The 19076-nt window shown below is 26.7% G+C and overlaps 3 protein-coding genes across 3 annotated transcripts; 1 reads left to right on the top strand and 2 right to left on the bottom strand.

Annotated features, from left to right (window-relative positions):
- Positions 1 to 955: 955 nt before the first annotated feature.
- Positions 956 to 2387, bottom strand: BGW36DRAFT_384747 (uncharacterized protein). The gene is made up of 4 exons (XM_046216837.1): positions 1777 to 2387; positions 1488 to 1699; positions 1241 to 1418; positions 956 to 1145 (listed from the first exon to the last, which is right to left on the bottom strand). Exons 1-3 carry the CDS (start codon positions 2186 to 2188, stop codon positions 1248 to 1250), a joined length of 795 nt encoding a protein of 264 aa, XP_046069992.1. The 5' UTR covers positions 2189 to 2387; the 3' UTR covers positions 956 to 1145; positions 1241 to 1247.
- A 3125-nt stretch (positions 2388 to 5512) lies between these two features.
- On the top strand, positions 5513 to 6010 carry BGW36DRAFT_430331 (uncharacterized protein; the record flags this gene model as incomplete). Its single annotated transcript, XM_046220832.1, has 2 exons — positions 5513 to 5600; positions 5658 to 6010. 2 exons carry the CDS (start codon positions 5513 to 5515, stop codon positions 6008 to 6010), a joined length of 441 nt encoding a protein of 146 aa, XP_046069991.1.
- Positions 6011 to 6058: 48 nt separating this feature from the next.
- Positions 6059 to 7439, bottom strand: BGW36DRAFT_384743 (uncharacterized protein). Its single transcript, XM_046216836.1, has one exon. The coding sequence runs from the start codon at positions 7329 to 7331 to the stop codon at positions 6117 to 6119; it is 1215 nt and encodes a 404-aa protein (XP_046069990.1). The 5' UTR covers positions 7332 to 7439; the 3' UTR covers positions 6059 to 6116.
- Positions 7440 to 19076: the final 11637 nt, after the last annotated feature.

Below are 19076 nucleotides of genomic sequence, written 5' to 3'. Positions count from 1 at the left end.
TAAAGATAAAATCTAACTATAGTTAAAAATTCTTTAATATAATTTAATTATTTGAATGAAAATTAGATTAGACTTAGACTGATTTAATTATAATTAGTAATTCTTCTTTAATATGGTTCGATTTTAATTTAGAGAGCTAGAACTATTTAATTTTCAGTTCTAGTTTCAATATTAGGGACCAAACTGAACCGACCCACTTTTAGGTTTGGTTCAGAAACTCAGGACCAGAACCGAACCAAATGACAGCCTAATTCAGATATTTAGATAAAATTAAATTAAAAATCTAAATTAAATCAGAACTAAATGAGTCTTAAAAATCTATATGGTCCTAGACTTAGTGAATTGAACCACATTGGTTCACTGTATATAGGACCAGAACCGAACCATTTGGGTTTCAGATCAGTTTTGGTTCGGTCCGAACCGAACCAAATGACAGCCTAATTGATACTTTTTCTATTAATAATCTTATATAATTTTTTTATACTTATATATATATTGATATAATTAAAAAGATAATTAATATTACTATCCAAAAATGAAATTAATTAACTAGGAAATAACTTTTAATTAGATTAAAGGAATATCTTATTCTATAGGCTCTATAGAAAAATTCAATTAGTTATAAATCTTTTCAGTTATTTAATTACAAATAATACATAAAATATAATAATAAAAACATTATAAATAATCTTTAATCTTATAAACTTTCTTACCATGTTAGCAGAATATCCTGAGTGACTTTTTTTCTGATCTTAGACGAATCGTTGTATACGTTTTGACAGGTATTAGCTGTTTTAATAGGTGCTTGTCCTGAGGTAGTCTAAGTTATTCTAATCTGTTCTTAGCCTTGCATATGTTGGTTTTATAACATGGTAGCGTTGGATGCTATATATAGAAAGCTAATAATATGCTCTGTATCCATTGGCGCGCGAACTTTTTCATAAATACGTAGCTCGTCAGAGATCCGCTCTCTACCCACAGCCAATCAGATTAATTGACGAATTTAGCGTGAAACATCTAGAATCATTGATAGTATGATTCGTCAATTTTTCCGTTGCTGCCTATATTCTCCACCTGTACGGTTCTACATGGTAAGGCTCCTTGACATATTCTATTATTGCATCACTATATATAGTCATTATAATCTGCTTTTAAGTCAGAAAAGCATGAATGCTTATATCACTATTGTGATTAATTTTATTTTGAGGTCAGCAACAAGAACGATTTTTACGTCACTTACACATGGTCTAGGTGGTCACATACGGGCCTGGCGGTTGACGGTTGATTTCATGCAGATTATTTCCCGGCTCCGCCATTCGATCCTTAATAGTCCTGTGCCATTCCTGCAGGGCATCACGACATTCACGACGACGAAAATTATCCGGCCATCCGTGATCACGGTAAATTTGGCGGACCTCCTGTATAAGAGCATATATGGATTAGTATCTCACCTCACACGTAAGGCTTTTGGGAGGATCCAAACTTACATCCGTCGCATTGTCGTATCGTAACAGCATGCCCTCTTCGTCGTCGAATGGATCAACGGTCCATTCTAGAGTGCGGAACCGCTCTTCCCACAGGCTGAAAAACTCAGCCACAGGCCGAGTCTCTCTAGAGTGCCAGAAGTCGTCGGGGTTAGTTTCTGCATTAGTCTCGGAAGCTTTCGAAGGTCCTCCGGGCTGATAGTCGCTAAATGTGTCTACATAGTAAGATAAAGTTAGCAAGAATCTCCAATAATAGCCAAGACAGGAACAAAAGTTGAACTACAGCACTCACTTTTCTCCGTGTCTAGTAGAACTTGACTCCCGTAAGATCCTGGGCCGTCATCTGCGGTCAAGACAACAACATGAGGGGCGAATTCGAGGTTTCCATGGGGAATCCATCTGTTTTTGTCACCGACCGCAACCTCCGCGCCCCTGTAGTCAAGAGCTTCGGTTGCAAAAGCGATCTGAACATTGAACCCGTTGCTATATTTGATGTACGGTAGATGGCGTAGAACGTCAACGACTTCCTTGGTTTTTTCCAGACCAGCAAGCGACTCCTCGGAAATGTTTGACCAGCCTTCCTCCGGAGGGTATTCCACACAGTCCGCTGGAATGGCTCCCAGTTCCTCGACTAAGAAATTGTAGTATTTCCGCACAGCATCGACAGCCGGCTTCCAGGATGGTTCGTCAGTACTGCCACTCATTTTGCTTAATGGTTGTTTCCACTGCGATGAGCTGTACGGAAATTGGTAACGAAAAATGCACAGAACTTGTCCTGAGAGAACAAAGAACGATGTCTGACAAGCAACCTGGTCAAGTTGGAGCTCGTCTTGGCAAGCCCTTTGCGTCAATTGCAATCGATTGATTGAGGGGAGGGGGGCCCTGGCGCACTGGAAGGCCCAGATAATGAATCGTAACCGTAGAAGTGGCCAACTTGTAGAATTGCATAAAAGAATGTACCTCACCTAGAATAGCTTAGTGCAGCATAATAAAATGGGTAATCCGAATTTAGCGGCACCAGACCCCTGCGTGCAATGTAAATTGAATTGAATTGAATTGAACAACAGCGGCTCAGAGCAAATTTTTTAAATCGCGTAACTTTTGTCAATTTGATTTGATTGATTGATTGATTTTATTTAACGTCTATGGAGGAGCCCTGGTTTAGGCAAAAAGACGCGCCAGTTGACCGTCAACAACAGGTTCTATTCTAGCAAGGTCAAGTATGCCGGCCTAAGCTCGGTGGCCTAACCACGGTTTTATCAGTGACCGCCTTCTAGAGTTCCCATAGAATCAGTCTCGTGGAAGTGGCAGCTGCGCGTTGACCCATCTAGAGTGCACTATACTGATCAACAGAAAAGTCGTAGGAACAGCTTCCGTCAGCGGATAGCTGCTGTGCTATAGAAATAGCTTGCTTGTATGGTTTTCCCTAGTCAGAATTCTCTTACCTCTCATTTTTAACCTAGCCTGCCCTCCAGTAACCAAGAAGCAGAAATAACAAGAGGCAGTGGTTGGGAAAAAACCTTTGGAAAGAATCAGAGGCTCCGAAAAGCTTACTTTTAAGGTGAAAAAGCCCCTCACAACTAGCCATATAGAAATCAGTGCGTCCCCGGTTCCGAAAGACACATTGATTTTATAGTAATATCAATAATCAAAGGCCTTGCACTCCCTTGATCGTTGATACTGTTTGCCTTCGTGGTTCGCAACATGAGGTCAACTCTCCCAAATTCCTGAAGTTAGCGCAAAACTACCGTGTTCGCCAAAATTCTTAGGTGCGGGGAAACGTCGGTTAACAGGACCCGGCGGTGAAGAATTTTTACAGGAGAGAGTTGGCTTAACGTATTCCACGGGCATTTGGAACACATGGGTATTTGAAACACCCCACTAAATTTAATCAACTTTTCAACTTTAAAATATATTTAATAAATTAATAAAGTCTTATATAGTTAGAAGATATTAATTATTGATATTAAATAGGTATAACAGTTATTTAATATCTAAATAAGATTAATATTATTACAATAATGATATTATCTTTATATATATATATCTCTATATTTTTTATATCTATTATAATCACTTAGGCTGTCATTTGGTTCAGTTCTGATCCTGAGTTTCTGGACCAAACCCAAAAGTGGGTCAGTTCGATTTAGTCTTTTAATATTAGAATTAGAATTAAAAATTAAATAGTTCTAGCTTTCTAAATTAAAACTAAATTATATTAAAAAAGAATTACTAATTTATAATTAAATCAATCTAGGTCTAATCTAGTTTTCATTTAAATAATTAAATTATATAAAAGAATTTTTAATTATAATTAAATTTTATTCTTAAAAATATATTAAAATCTTTTTAAATTTTAATAAATTAGATAGATAAATAGAGGCTGTCATTTGGTTCGGTTCGAACCGAACCAAAATCGATCTAAAACCTGAATGGTCTAGTTCTGGTTCTATATACAGTGAACCGAAGCGGTTCAGTTTATTAAGTCTAAGATCATATAGTTTTTTGAGACCTATTTAGATCTGATTCAATTTAGATTTTTAGTTCAGTTTTATCTGAATATTTGAATACTAATAGATTTCTATTAATAATATTAATATATTTAGAGTTAATATTAATCTTTTATAATTATTATTAATTATATAATCATTTTTAAAGCAGCTTTTTATAAATTAAATTTATATTTTTTAAATTAGGATTTTATTTTAGATATTTTTATAAATATTATAATAAATTCTTAATATTTAGATTATAATTTAAGAATTATTTAGATAGTGATAATATCTTTTCTATTTTTTATTTATATTTTTAGATTATATTATATAGCTATAGCTAATAATCAATCTATTTATTAGAGAAAATATATATATATATTTCTATATCTATTTTATAATATTTATTATTATCTATTTATTTTTTTAGTATATTTCAATAATCAGATAGAAAATTATAATTTAAATAATTAATTCTAATTTTTATATTATTTATCTATCTAATTTACTAAAATTTAGAGAGATTTTAATATATTTTTAAGAATAAAATCTAATTATAATTAAAAATTCTTTGATATAGTTTAGTTATCTGAATAAAAATCAGACTAGATTTGAATTAATCTAATTATAATTAGTAATTCTTCTTTAGCATAATTTGATTTCAGTTTAAAGAGTTAGAATTATTCATTTTTTAGTTCTAGTTCCAATATTAGGGACCAAACCGAACTAATCCACTTTTGGGTTTGGTTTAGAAACTCAGGACCAGAACCGAACCAAATGACAGCCTAGATAAATAATATAAAAATTAGAATTAATTATTTAAATTATAATTTTCTATCTAATTATTAAGATATATTAAAAAAGAAATAAATAATAATAAATATATAAAATAAATAAGAATTTAATTTATAAAAAGTTGCTTTAGAAATAATTATAAAGAATTAGAATTAACTTTAAATATATTAATATTATTACTGGAAATCTATTAATATTTAGATATTTAGATAAAAATTGAATTAAAAATCTAAACTGAATTAGATCTAAATGAGCCTTAAAAAATCATATAATTCTGGGCTTAATAAACTAAACCACTTCAGTTCACTGGATATAGGACCAGAACCAGACCATTCAGGTTTCAGTTCGGTTTTGGTTCGGTTCGAACCGAACCAAATGACAGCCTAATCTGATATCTCTTGCCGAAATCGTCCTGCCAAACCCTAACATGTTGCTGGTTCCCGAGAAAGAGAAGCTGCCTTTGTTGGGGGATACATGTTGCAGGTTGATTGATCCCGGGGGAAAAAATGAGGTCTACAAGTTTCGGGGACAGCCTCGGGATAGGTATAAGGCGGAGATTCGCCGTGATTGGCCCGGTGTATGGCCGATAAAACCGGGGCCTTATAATGCCAGCCTGGCATCGATTTTAATAAATGAAGAGATCCCACTGTCTATTCAATCATAGTCCTTGTTCCCCTTTTCACTTTAACTGTTTTAGATCGGACGAACAAGAGCAAAAGTTTTGTAAGCAAGCCTGTCAAAATGGCACATCGGATCCCTATCATCCTATGCGGCAAGACGGTAAATATTGGCGCGCATGTCACGCATCTGCTAAAACCTGAATTTGAAGGTACGCACCACGCCTTTTAAATTTATTTCCTATAGCCCCTATTAACCATGGCTACAGTTATTCATTTCATCACATCAACCGAGGCTGCAAAGGCTGAATTGGCGGACCTTCTCACTGGTCAGGCGCCTAAGATACCAAATACTAACAACGTCGGTACCAATGACTACAGCAAGCCACCGCAAGCCATCGTATTTGGCCGAGGGTATCTGCATACCGAAATTGTGGAGCTCAACAAGGAACATCGTGGAATAAGCAGTTCTCCCGTGGCGTGGATAGTCGGGGATCCAGATGTTCGAGCTCCAGCTCCACTCCCGCCAGATTATGCGGTACAGGCAGCGCACAATGTTAAGAGAGCATTCGAAAGGTGGAAAGCCGCGGGAGGTACAAGCGAAATCATTGTTCTATATTGAAGAATGGTGTCGATAGTGACCATACGATTTGGTACATTTAATGTATGTCCTTGAGAAGAGCTTGATTTTCTGCAGTATAAATATACAAGCCATTTGAGCACTAGCGTTATTGAATTTCCTTGACAACTTGTATCACATCCTGTAGCTGCTTTGAAATTTGCGGGATACCAGCAAGGGATACTTTCACAATTCCTCGTACGCTCTCATCTGCTTTCTCCTCTATAACCTTGCGATCCACTTCCATGAGCTCGTGAATTGCCTTTTCTGTCCTACGTAAGTCACGAAGTAAGAGAACACGCCGCAAGCTAGCCTGGTCTTCAGGGTCCAGGTTCAATACCCCAACCTGTACCGTCGTCGGTTCAACACCGAATTTTTCAAACATCGACCTTTCACCAGAAGAATGTTCCATCGTATTGTCGCCGCTGCTTGGGGTACTATGGGACTCTTTTACATCTGCTAACGCAGACGGAACCTTCTCCATCGCGGCTATACGGTACCAAAAGAGTATCTTGCACAATATTGACATATAGAGAAGCGTAAGATGAGGACATTGCGCGCAAGAACACTTCATGAGCGAGGCCCAGTCACTGAGAGCTGCTTTATTGACAGCAAGCACGCGGTCAAATCCTGGTGTGAAGTCTAGGTCCGCAAATACACGTGTCGGGTCAGTCGAGCACGTTGTCAGTCCTTCACACAATTCTCCGTGCTGCAGTGAGCTTAGAATAGAGATGGCGCGAGCTTCACAGTCGTGCGTGCTATTTGTCGTGGCCGATGATATGATATTTTGAGTTCCTGCGGATCTCGATTCTTCTGATGTAGCATCGCCACGGCTTGGTCCCTGTGTGGATAGGTTGTTGTTTTGCGGAGAAGCAGTTGGTGCTAAATTGGTCATATCCCAGTTTGCACAGTTACCAATGTCCATATCAGTGCCCAGTCCATCGCCAGCCAACCACGAGGGCAGAAGAGCTGTGGGCTCCTGTTGCCCATAATTTTCCAATGGAGAATTCCAATCTTGGTTCCCCGTCAGCTGTGTTGGCGTCAAGGTCAACAAGGATTCATCCCATGTCACTCCTTGGACGGGCGGAACCGTTGCTGTCGATGTAGTGGTAGCTTCTATCGTTGCTAAAGGTAAAGCTACACGCCCGGCAGTCTTATGCCGCTTCTGGGAAATTCTCTTTCGCCACAATTGCTCTCCGTGTTTACGTGACGCGCTATAACAACAATGCAATTTCATCTGTAGGCATCGGCCACATGATGGGTGTGTCTTGTCGCACCGGACTTTGGCCTTGGAACATGGGTCGCATGCTGTGCGAAGGTGCATGTTCCCAGGTTAGGGCTAGTGCAAATACAGATATCGACTTAATCTGGGTATATTCGATCTTTGTATCCGCCTGTCCAGATCATGGCGAATGATATCGCCAGAGATACCGGCGATATTCGTATCCGCTGCGGATATCGTCTGTCGGAATTTTTAATGCTAAGATCATTTAGGCATCGCCTCAACACTATGCCAAAACCGACCAAACGATCAGATACTAACTAATTACCCCTGAGAACAAATTAGTGCGGATTTGCCATATAAATAAGTCTTAATAGATAAGTTATTTAGATAGTAAGCTTGTTTTTGAAAAAGTTCAATCAGATTTATACTGGAGCTTAATTTGTTTGTTGAGTAATCTCATTAGTATATATAAAGTCTGACATTTTTCTAGTGGCATGTGATTGCTGGAAAAATGTCAGATCTGGTAATACAATCCACATGCGAGCTACTACCACAAGCGAACTGCCACTTCCGCTGAAAATGCGTCTTCTAACAATTCCCTATAATTCAACGCGCCAATATGCCGCCAATTCGCGATAAAAACCATAAGAATTCTTAAGAACAACAAGGCCGAACCTTATTAGCGATTTTCGATTAAAAAATGGAAAAATTCCAAATATTGGATGAGCTGCAAAGATCTACAATGTTCCTCGAACAACTCTACGAGATCGACTAAGGGCACCCAATAAAGATCTTAAACACGCGCTAATAATCATAAATTAACTAAATATAAAGAGGAATCGCTTATTAAAGAGATCTTAGATCTAGATAAATAAGGATTATCTCCCCAATCATCTCTTATATAAGAAATAGCTAACTATCTTCTATCTCAATATTGAAATCAATAGATTAAAAATAATTAGATATATAGTCTAGTTTGATATAATCTAAAGCTTAAATCATAATTTTTATAGAGATACAACTATAAATATGCTAAATATAAAGATTTAAAGATAATAAGAAAAATATTTTAATTATATATAAGAAGGTATTATTGATTTAGAGAGATTTAGGAACTATAAGAAAGCCTTAGATACTGTTAAATAGTGTTTGTTATATTTTAAAAGGTTGATTTTTGATTTTCTAGGCGGATATAGGCTGTCATTTGGTTTGGTTCAGTCTGAACCAAACCCAAACTGAAATCCAATGGTTTAGTTCTGGTTCTAATATAGTGAACTGAAATAATTTAATTTACTAAATTTAGAACTATATGGTTTTTTTAAAATCTATTTAGATCTAATTTAATTTAGATTTTTAGTTTAATTCTATCTAAATATTTAAATATTAATAAACTTAAGATTAATCTTAATCTTTTATAATTTTATATCTATATAATTAATTATTTCTAAAGCAATTTTTTATAAGTTAAATTTTTATTTTTAAAATTAAAACTTTAGGGTTATTAGGGTTAAAAATAAAAAAAATAAAAAAAAATACATATTATAATAAATATTTAATATTTAAATTATATTATTGTCAAACCGTACTCAACGATTCGTCTGAGATCGAGAGTCACTCAGGATATTCTGCTAATAAAGTAGAAGGAGGGCTGTAGGCAATATACGATCAAGGGCTATTTATCGTGAAGATAATAATAGTAAAAGAGTAAGTAGTTTGAATACTGAATAGTAGTATGCTATTCTGAGATGAAAATAAAACACGATCAATTAAGTACATGATGGTAAATAAGTGTCTATATATACTAGAGATATTGAAGCCTATGCTTCAATATCTAGAATCGCTTGCTTTGTTATATAGAAGTGTATGCTTCTATATCTAGAAGCACCCGCTTCATTTGGTCACGTGCTGAGGTGTAGGTGTTACGAAATCAACATATGCGAAGCTAAGGACAGAGTAAAATTAGGCTGTCATTTTCGGTTCTTTGGTTCTGAAATGGTTCTGATATGCGATGTTTTTAAATTAATATTGCTCTATAATTATATAATATTTCTAGATTATTATTATTTAATATAGTAATTTATTAATTAAATTTTAGTTTTCTATTTTTATAATTTCCTAATTAGGCTTAGTTACTTTATTATTTAAGATATAAGTCAAGTTTTTAAATGGTTCAGTTCTGGTTCCATGTCATGCACCAGGACCCACTCTAGTTGTCACTGGCTGTATCAAGAAGCGATATGATGGATTGAACCACACAGAGGTTTCTTAAGGATTGTCAGGGTGCGGCAGGCGGATGGGATCGAGGATTGACCATTGACTGGTCGGACCAGGCGGACGGGCAGACAGACAGGGCTGGGTGCAGAATTAAGGATAAGACGTAGCTCAAAGAGCTACAATAAGATTCTTATAGCTAGATAGCTTTTATTGGAGTCGCACTAAAATGCAACTATGGTTACATTTAGTTAGACCAGGGGAGTAGGGCGGCAGGTTGGACAGGCGAGCTGGCACCGTAACAAGGATAACTAATAACAATATATAAAAATTACTAAAAGATTAAATAAAAATAATATTACAAAATACTATAATATTTTAAATAAGATTATCTTACTAACCTTTATAATATAACTAATAATAATAATTATAATAACTTATATTAAAGAATTATATTAAAATAAACTAGATATCGTGAGGCCTGGCAGCAGCGAGAGCGCTACATGCTTATAGAGGCTTATAAGTATGCTAATCCTGGGATTAGGCAATGACCTAATTACCTTAGTATTACTTTTTGATATTTAGAGATTAACAGTGTTAAGGAGCCTTATAATATAATTAGACTATTAAGGAATATTAAAGACTCTTAATTCAATTTCTATAGATATAGGATTACATAATAGAGTTTAGGCTGTCATTTGGTTTGGTTCTGGTCCTGAGTTTCTGAACCAAACCCAAAAGTGGGTCAGTTCAGTTTAATCTCTAATATTGGAAATAGAATCAAAAATTGAATAATTCTAGCTCTCTAAATTAAAATTGAATTATATTAAAAAAGAATTATTAATTATAATTAGATTAGTTTAAGTTTAATCTAGTTTTTATTTAGATAATTAAATTATATAAAAGAATTTTTAATTATAGTTAAATTTTTGTGAGGCCTGGCAGCGGTGAGACGTACTGCAGGCTCACAGAGGCTTATAAGTGTGCCAACCCTGGAATTAAACAATGGCCCAATTACTTTAGTATTACTTTTTGGCATTTAGAGGTTGGCAGTATTAAGGAGCCTTACAGTGTAATTAAGCTATTAAGGACGTTAGAGGCCCCTAATTCGATTCTCACAAGTGTGAAACTACGCGATAGGGTTGTTAAAGCTTAATCTTGCTCAATAAGTCTAGCACTTTTGCCCTCTATAAAAGACAGTTCTAAGGAAACATATAAAGCAGTGTTCCTAGAGAGAGGCGCCTCTTAAGAGAAGAGCCTTTTAGGGAGGGTAGAGTGTGAGGCCTAGCAGTGGTGAGACGCATTATAGGCTCATAGAGGCTTATAGGTGTGCCAACCCTGGAATTAGGCAATGGCCTAATTAGGCTGTCATTTGGTTCGGTTCGAACCGAACCAAAACCGATCTGAAACCTGAATGGTCCAGTTCTGGTCCTATATATAGTGAACTGATGTGGTTCGATTTATCAAGTCTAGAATCATATAGTTTTTTAAGGCCTATTTAGATCTAATTCAGTTTAGATTTTTAATTCAGTTTTATCTAAATATCTAAATACTAATAGATTTCCATTAATAATACTAAAATATTTAGGATTAACCTTAATTCTTTATAATTATTATTAATTATATAATTATTTTCAAAACACCTTTTTATAAATTAAATTTTTATTTTTTGAATTAGGACTTTATTTTAGATATTTTTATAAATATTATAATAAATTCTTAATATTTAGATTATAATTTAAGAATTATTTAGATAGTGATAATATCTTTTCTATTTTTTATTTATATTTTTAGATTATATTATATAGCTAATCTATTTATTAAAAAAAATATATATATATTTCTATATTTATTCTATAATATTTATTATTATCTATTTATTTTTTAAGTATATTTTAATAATTAGATAAAAAATTATAATTTAAATAATTAATTTTAATTTTTATATTATTTATCTATTAAATTCATTAAAATTTAGAAAGATTTTAATATATTTTTAAAGATAAAATCTAACTATAGTTAAAAATTCTTTGATATAATTTGATTATTTAAATGAAAATTGGATTAGACTTACATTGATCTAATTATAATCAGTAATTCTTTTTTAATATAATTTAGTTTTAATTTAGAGAGCTAGAATTATTCAGTTTTCAGTTCTAATTCTAATATTAAAGATCAAACCGAACCAACCCACTTTTGGGTTTAGTCCAGAAACTCAGGACCAGAACCGAACCAAATGACAGCCTAGGCCTAATTACCTCAGTATTACTTTTTGGCATTTAGAGGTTGGCAGTGTCAAGGAGCCTTACAATTTTATCTTTAAAAATATAGAAATATATATATATATATATTTTTAATAAATAGATTAGTTATATAATATAATTAAAAAATATAAATAAAAAATAAAAAAGATATTATTATTATTTAAATAATTCTTAAATTATAATCTATATATTAAGAATTTATTATAATACTAATAAAAATATTACAAAATAAAATTCTAATTTAAAAAAATAAGAACTTAATTTATAAAAAACTGCTTTAGAAATAATTATCTAATCAGTAAAAACTATTAATAATAAGAGTTAATTCTAAATTTATTAATATTATTAATAGTAATCTATTAATATTCAAATATTCAAATAAAATTAAATTAAAAATCTAAATTAAATTAGACTTAAATAGGTCTCAAAAAACTATATAGTCCTAGATTTAGTAAATCAAACTACTTCAGTTCACTGTATATAGGACCAGAACCGGACCATTCGGGTTTCAGTTTGGGTTTGGTTCGGTCCGAACCGAACCAAATGACAGCCTAATAGAGTTATTAAAGTCTAATCTTATTTAGTAAATTTAATATTTCTATTTCTTATAAAAGACAGTTTTAAAGAATCTTTTAAGTATAAGCTTATAAGATCTTTTTCTAGGAAGTTTTAAAATATAGTTCACTTTTGTCAAAAGTTGTCAACAACTCGTCTCAAGATTGGAGATCTTAGAGGATATTCTGCTAACACAAGATAAAAGAATAATATAAGATCAATATTAGATAGCTACCTATCAAGAATAATAATAATAGTAAAAAGATTTATTAAATATTAAATAGTAATATACTATTTAAAATAAAGATAAAAGATAATTAATTAAATATATAATAATAAATAAGTATCTATATATATTAAAAGATATTAAAACTATACTTTAATATCTAAAATCATTATTTCATTATATAAAAATTATATTTCTATATATTGAAATCCTGCTTTATTAGATTATATATTTAATATATACTAGAATAAGGTATTAATATATAATAATTATATTACTATATCAATAACTATAGCTAAACTAAAAGCATAGCTATTTTTAGCATTATTTCTATAATACATAATTATACTTAATAATAATTTTGCTTATTATTATTTAAATCTTATTAAATACTTATATAATAGTATCCACTATAATATTCATTAACTATAATTTATCAATTCTTATAATAATCTTCTTTTCTAAAGGCTAATATTCTAATAATACAATAAATAGTTAGCTGTGTCCACATTCTTAAATAAATATTCTTATTTTATAATTTTTTATGCTTATAGTGATGATCTAACCATATCTTCAAAGAAATCTTTTTATATCTGAAAATCGAAATTTGCTAATCATTTAAAGGATAAAGATTTTAAGATAATCATTCTCTGTATTCATTATACAAATTTAAACAAGTTTTATACAATGGTTGAAGGATCTTCTTATTATAATAAATATACTCATTCAAATTAGAAATATACTAAATTAAAAACTTCTTTTTCTAATAAAAAGTAGTAGTGGCTTATAACTGTCCAAAATCAAATTTATATTCAGAAAAAAAAGGTCTTTAAGAAACTTTATTATTTAAAGCTATAAGATAATCTTTTTTAGAAATATGCTAGTAATTTTATAGTAAAAGATATACAGAATATTGCTGAGCTAGAAAGATTAGAGAAAGAAGAGCAAAAAAAAGAAGAAAAAAAAAAATAGAAAGAAAAATAAAAATTGATTAAATAGTAAACCAATAAAATAGCTACTGTTATCTTTTAGGCTTATTCTAAGTTATTTAAAAATAATTCTTTTAATCTTTTACTCTTTAAGTTTCTTAATGATAGAAGGCTTAAATCTTTTTTAGATAATTTAAATGCCTGACTGATTTCTATAAATTATAATTAGATCTATATTCTATCTATCTAATTAAATAAAAGATTCTTCTCTATTCTATCTTCTATTTTTTAATGAAGTTAACTTTGAATTTATTATTATTAGCTTTATTTTTATTATTTTTTAGATTTTTTATAAATTCTAATAATAAGATATAAAATACTGAATATATTTTTATTCTTACTGATAATTAGAGTTTATAATTATTATTAATAAATTTTTTCTTAATTTTAAAAGATTTATATTTAACTATATTAAGTTTATTACTTAATCTTTTATTTAGAATATTAAAATTCTTTTATTTTATAGTTTATTATAAAAAGTAAACTTTTTCTCTTTTTTAAAGATTAGTGTATCTTTATGCTTTCTATTATAATAGATTTTTATTCTTTATTCTGTCTATTCAATATCTTATAAGATTGTCTGATAAAGTGTTTAAAGATTCTTAGCTTATATTATCATTATCTTTAATAATCTTTCTCTTAATATATTAGACTATATTATTCTTAAGTAATATCTAAGATTTATAAAATATAGTACTTATTTCATGATTATATTTATTATATTATTCATTATAAATTATATTATTGATAATATCTATATCTAATCATTTTATTCTTAATCTATATAGTTCTATAAGTATTATTTAACTAATTAAATCATTCTTTTAGACTGATTATTAGTCTATTAATGATTTATTATTAATAATTTATACTTTATTCTATATGCTTTTATAATTATTTACTAATAGTTTATTATAAATAGCTTATTTCAGTCTATAATAATTTCCTTTAGTAAATCAGTCTATAAAAATATTTCTTATAATATAAAGCTTATATATTATTTTATAGTTATATTTTTTAATACTAATTATAAGATTATATATTTAGTTAGTTTATTAATAATTATTATAATATTAGTATAGATTATTCTAAAGATAGATTTTTTTAATTCTAGTAATCCTTAAATAAAATCAATAGTAATATTTTATTATACTTTCTTTAATACTTTAGATATCTGTATCTTTCTATAAGATTTATATATTGATAGTTTATTCTAATTATAGTCTTTATAATGTTTAATATAATTTTTAATTTTTTTTCTAAGATATAAGAAGTAATATAATTAATTTATTATTTTAACTATTTTATTAATTCTTTGATGTTTTTAGCTGAATAGATTATGATATTATTTAATAATTTTTATAATTATTATCTATAGTATTCTAATTATATTATTCTATATTGTTAATCTATCTTATGGTATTATTACTCTATTATATAGTTTCTATTAAATTTATTCATTATTTTTTATTTTTTTTTTTAGTTATTTTTTAAATTCTGATTCTTTAATTCTAATAGCTACTATTAGAATAGTATTATAGTTATATTATAATACTTTTAAATTCTATTTTAGAATATTTATCTTTAATATTTTAATACTAATTATATAGTCTGATTATCTACTTAATATATCTATAATGATATTCTATTTTCTTAATATATATTTAATTGCATACTTATATTATAATAATTCTTTATATCATTATATCTATCTCTCTAATAATTCCTTAGTTATTATAAAGTATTTTAGATTCTTATAGTTAGTTTTTATAATAATTTTATATTTAGATTCTTAAAAATAATATCATTATTATTAAAATATTTTAATAATTATTAATAGTTCTCTATTATATATATTATAATTAAATTTAATCTTTATACATTTTTTTAAGTAGAATACGACAGTATATATTTCTTTATTATCAATCTATTCTAGAATTACTCTGATTGCATATCCTAATATATCTATTTATATAATATTCTATAATTCTGGATTGTATAATTTTAAAATTAGTATATGCTTAATAAATTCTTTAATTTTTTTAAATACTTACTAATATGTTATTATCTATTTAAATAATTTATTCTTTTTTATTAATTCTATTAATAAGATTATAATAACAGTATATTTTTTTATAAATCTTTATATATAGTTAATAACTTCTAGAAATAATTATATATCTATAATATTCATTAGAACTAGCTATTTTAGAATAATATCTAGCTTTTCTTTTAGTATCTTAAGCCTATTTAGTATATAAATTATTCCTAAATATTTGACTTATATTATATCAAATTTATATTTCTTAATTTCTAGGATGAGTTCTATATTCTTAAATCTTATTATGATCTTTCAAATATATTCATTATATTGATAAGAATCCTTTAAAAATACTATTATATCATTAAAATATACTATGATAAAATTATTTAGATATTTTTTAAATATATATGTTATATACTACATAAACTATACTAATAGATTTTTTAGTCTTATTAGAATGATAATCTATTCATAGAGTTCTTTATCTATTAAGAATACCATTTTATAGATATTTTTTTCATATATTCTTAGATTGTAATATCTTTATTTAATATTAAATATTATTATAATTTTTATTCTTTATAATAAATTCTTTTTCTATTTTTAATATAATACTTTGTTTATATTATTTATTATTTGATTATTAACTGATCAATAATTATATATTATCTATAATATTAAATCTTTCTTTAATATAAAGAGATTTAATACTGAATTTACTATTTTAAATTCTTAAATATATCTAGCTAAATAAAATTTATTAATAAATTTATCTTTAACTTTAAGTTTCTATATTAATTTCTATTTTTATTTAACTTGCTTTAATATTAATCCTAGCTTTAGATCTATTATTACTTTATATTTAAATAGATATATTAGTAATTAATATTCTTTTTTTATAAATAATTCAATATAATTATAATACTTCTTTAATAACTTTTTAAATATTTTTATAAGTTCTTTTTTATATATTTTTTTTAGCTTTAATTAAATTAATATTATTCTTTATTCTATTTTATTAATTTCAGTAATATTTATCTTAAATTGCTTTTCTATATCTCTATTTATTTGTAATATTATATTGTTAATCTTTAATATTTATCTTTTTTAGTTAATAATTAGATTCTATTTTTATAATTAGATTATTCTAAGAATTGTGTTATAATAACTATGATTTAAAGATAAGATTTTAAATATTGTGTTTATAATATATTTTTCTAACTTTAAGATTATATTCTTAATTATCCATAGATATCCTTTATTAAAAATAATTTCATTTACAGTAATAGTTATCTGCCATCATTATATTTATTTTATTAGTACCTTATATTTCTTAATGAATTCTTCATTAATGAAGTTTATTAATATTCTAAAATCAATAAACACTCTTACTAACTTTCTATAAATTATAACTTATATAATAGATATATATTCTACTAATTCATTATTAATAGCTATTATAATAATAACTTTCTCTATATATTATAAATAATATCTTTTTTATACTTCTTAAAATTACATCTATTTTTCTTCAGTTATCTTTATCTTTTCTTAATATATATAATAATTGTCTGTTCTATATTTAATACTCTTAAAATAATTATGATTTAAATATCTTATCTCTTTATATATATATTAGCAATCTTTATATTCTTTAAAATATTTAAATATTAATTAATAGAAAACTTTTAATAATATAGAAAACCATCTATATAAGTTTTTATTCATTTAATGATATATATATATTTTATTAAAATATAACATTTAATATATTTCTAAATAGTTAAATCTACTTAATTTAGAATAATAATAATAAATATAATTATATATATATTCTAATATTCTACTATATAAATATATTCCTTTTAAATAAAATAACTATTCTATTTCTTTAGTTAATTTAAAGTTATCTTTACTATAAATTAGATATTCCTTAAATATTTATTCTTAATATCTTTTATATATATCAATATATTATTATTATATCTAAAATGATTCTTTTTAATATATTATCTTAAAAGATATATAATAATATAATTCTTTATCTTTTATATCTTTTATAAATTTATCTTAAGTTTCTATAATCTTATATTTTATTTCTAGAAACTTCTTTAAGATTTCTAAAATCTTTTTTTTTATTTCTAAAATTTCTTAATTTAATTCTAGATTTATTATTCTATTTTCTAGAATCTTTTTCTAGTCTTTTCTACTAATATTGATAGATCTCTATATTAGCCATTTTTAAAATAATTAATTAATAGATTTTACTAATTTTAATTTCTATAAGATATCTAATTCTTAATCTAAATCCTTATAGTTTATCATTTTTTAATTATTATTTTAAAATATTAGATTATATTAGATTTTATTTTTTAATAAAAAATTATTAGTATTCTAATTTATATTATATTATTCTATTAATAGCTTTTATCTATAGATAGATTAATATCTAGTTTTACTTTTCTAATAAGAATATACTTCTTCTAGATTAATATCTTCTTTCTAAGTTATACTTTCTTTAAATATCTTTTTAATATATCTATTAGATTTTTTAAAGCTTCTTTATTACTTTATAATCAATTTATATTTCTATTTAAATCTCTATTTAATTAACTTTTTTTATATTTTCTTAAAATCCTCTCTTTCTTTTTTACTATCTATTTTAGTAATTTCTTAATATAGAATAAAGAATTATAAATTGATAGCTATTACTTTCTAATAGCTAACATTATTAAATTTTTATCTTTATCAACATTCTTTTATAAAGTATTCTTTTTATTTATATTTATAGTAAGCCCTTTCTTTATATCTTTATTCTTTCTCTTTTTTATTAATTACAATATTAAGCTGCATTTTAATATCTCTATTATAATTATAATAAGGTTTTCTTAATTATAGAATATTTACTTATTAATTTCTTCAATATTAATCTTTCTTTTCTATAAGCTAATTATATTATTAAAAATCAATCTATAATATTATTTTTATTATTTCATAAAAGGTCTTTGATTAAGAATTTATCATTAAAATCATATCTTTGATATTTTTCTTAAGTTTATTATAGTATTAATTATAATATATTTAATCTTTATAATAAAGATTATTTATAATTTAAAAATATATTAATATATATTCTTCTATAGATTAAATTTATTGAATATTTTAAATTTTATAGATTATTATAAGCTCTTCATTAATAATTTTATAAAATTATTTAAATTTAATAATAAAATATCTATAATTTATAAATATTAAAATTATTTTTAGATTCTTTTATTTAATACTTATTTTAAGTTAATTTTTAATATATAGTATAAATCATTTTATAATATCTTTAATTAAGAAATTAGATATTATTAATACTTTTATTTCTTTAATATTAATCTTTATAGTATTATTAAAAAAGTAGATTTTTATTTAAATAAAAAATATATTAAATATTCTAAATTTTTCTAAGAATAGTTCTACTTTATTAATCTTTAATCTTTATTTTAAGCTATTAATATATTATTAAATTATAATATTTTTAAGTTTAATAATTTTAATAAAAGTATC

This window comes from Talaromyces proteolyticus (assembly GCF_021365285.1).
Source record: "Talaromyces proteolyticus strain PMI_201 chromosome Unknown BGW36scaffold_9, whole genome shotgun sequence".
NCBI classification, from domain to species: Eukaryota; Fungi; Ascomycota; class Eurotiomycetes; order Eurotiales; family Trichocomaceae; genus Talaromyces; species Talaromyces proteolyticus.
Note: the sequence above shows the minus strand (reverse complement) of the source record. Positions and strands in the feature narration are given on the sequence as shown.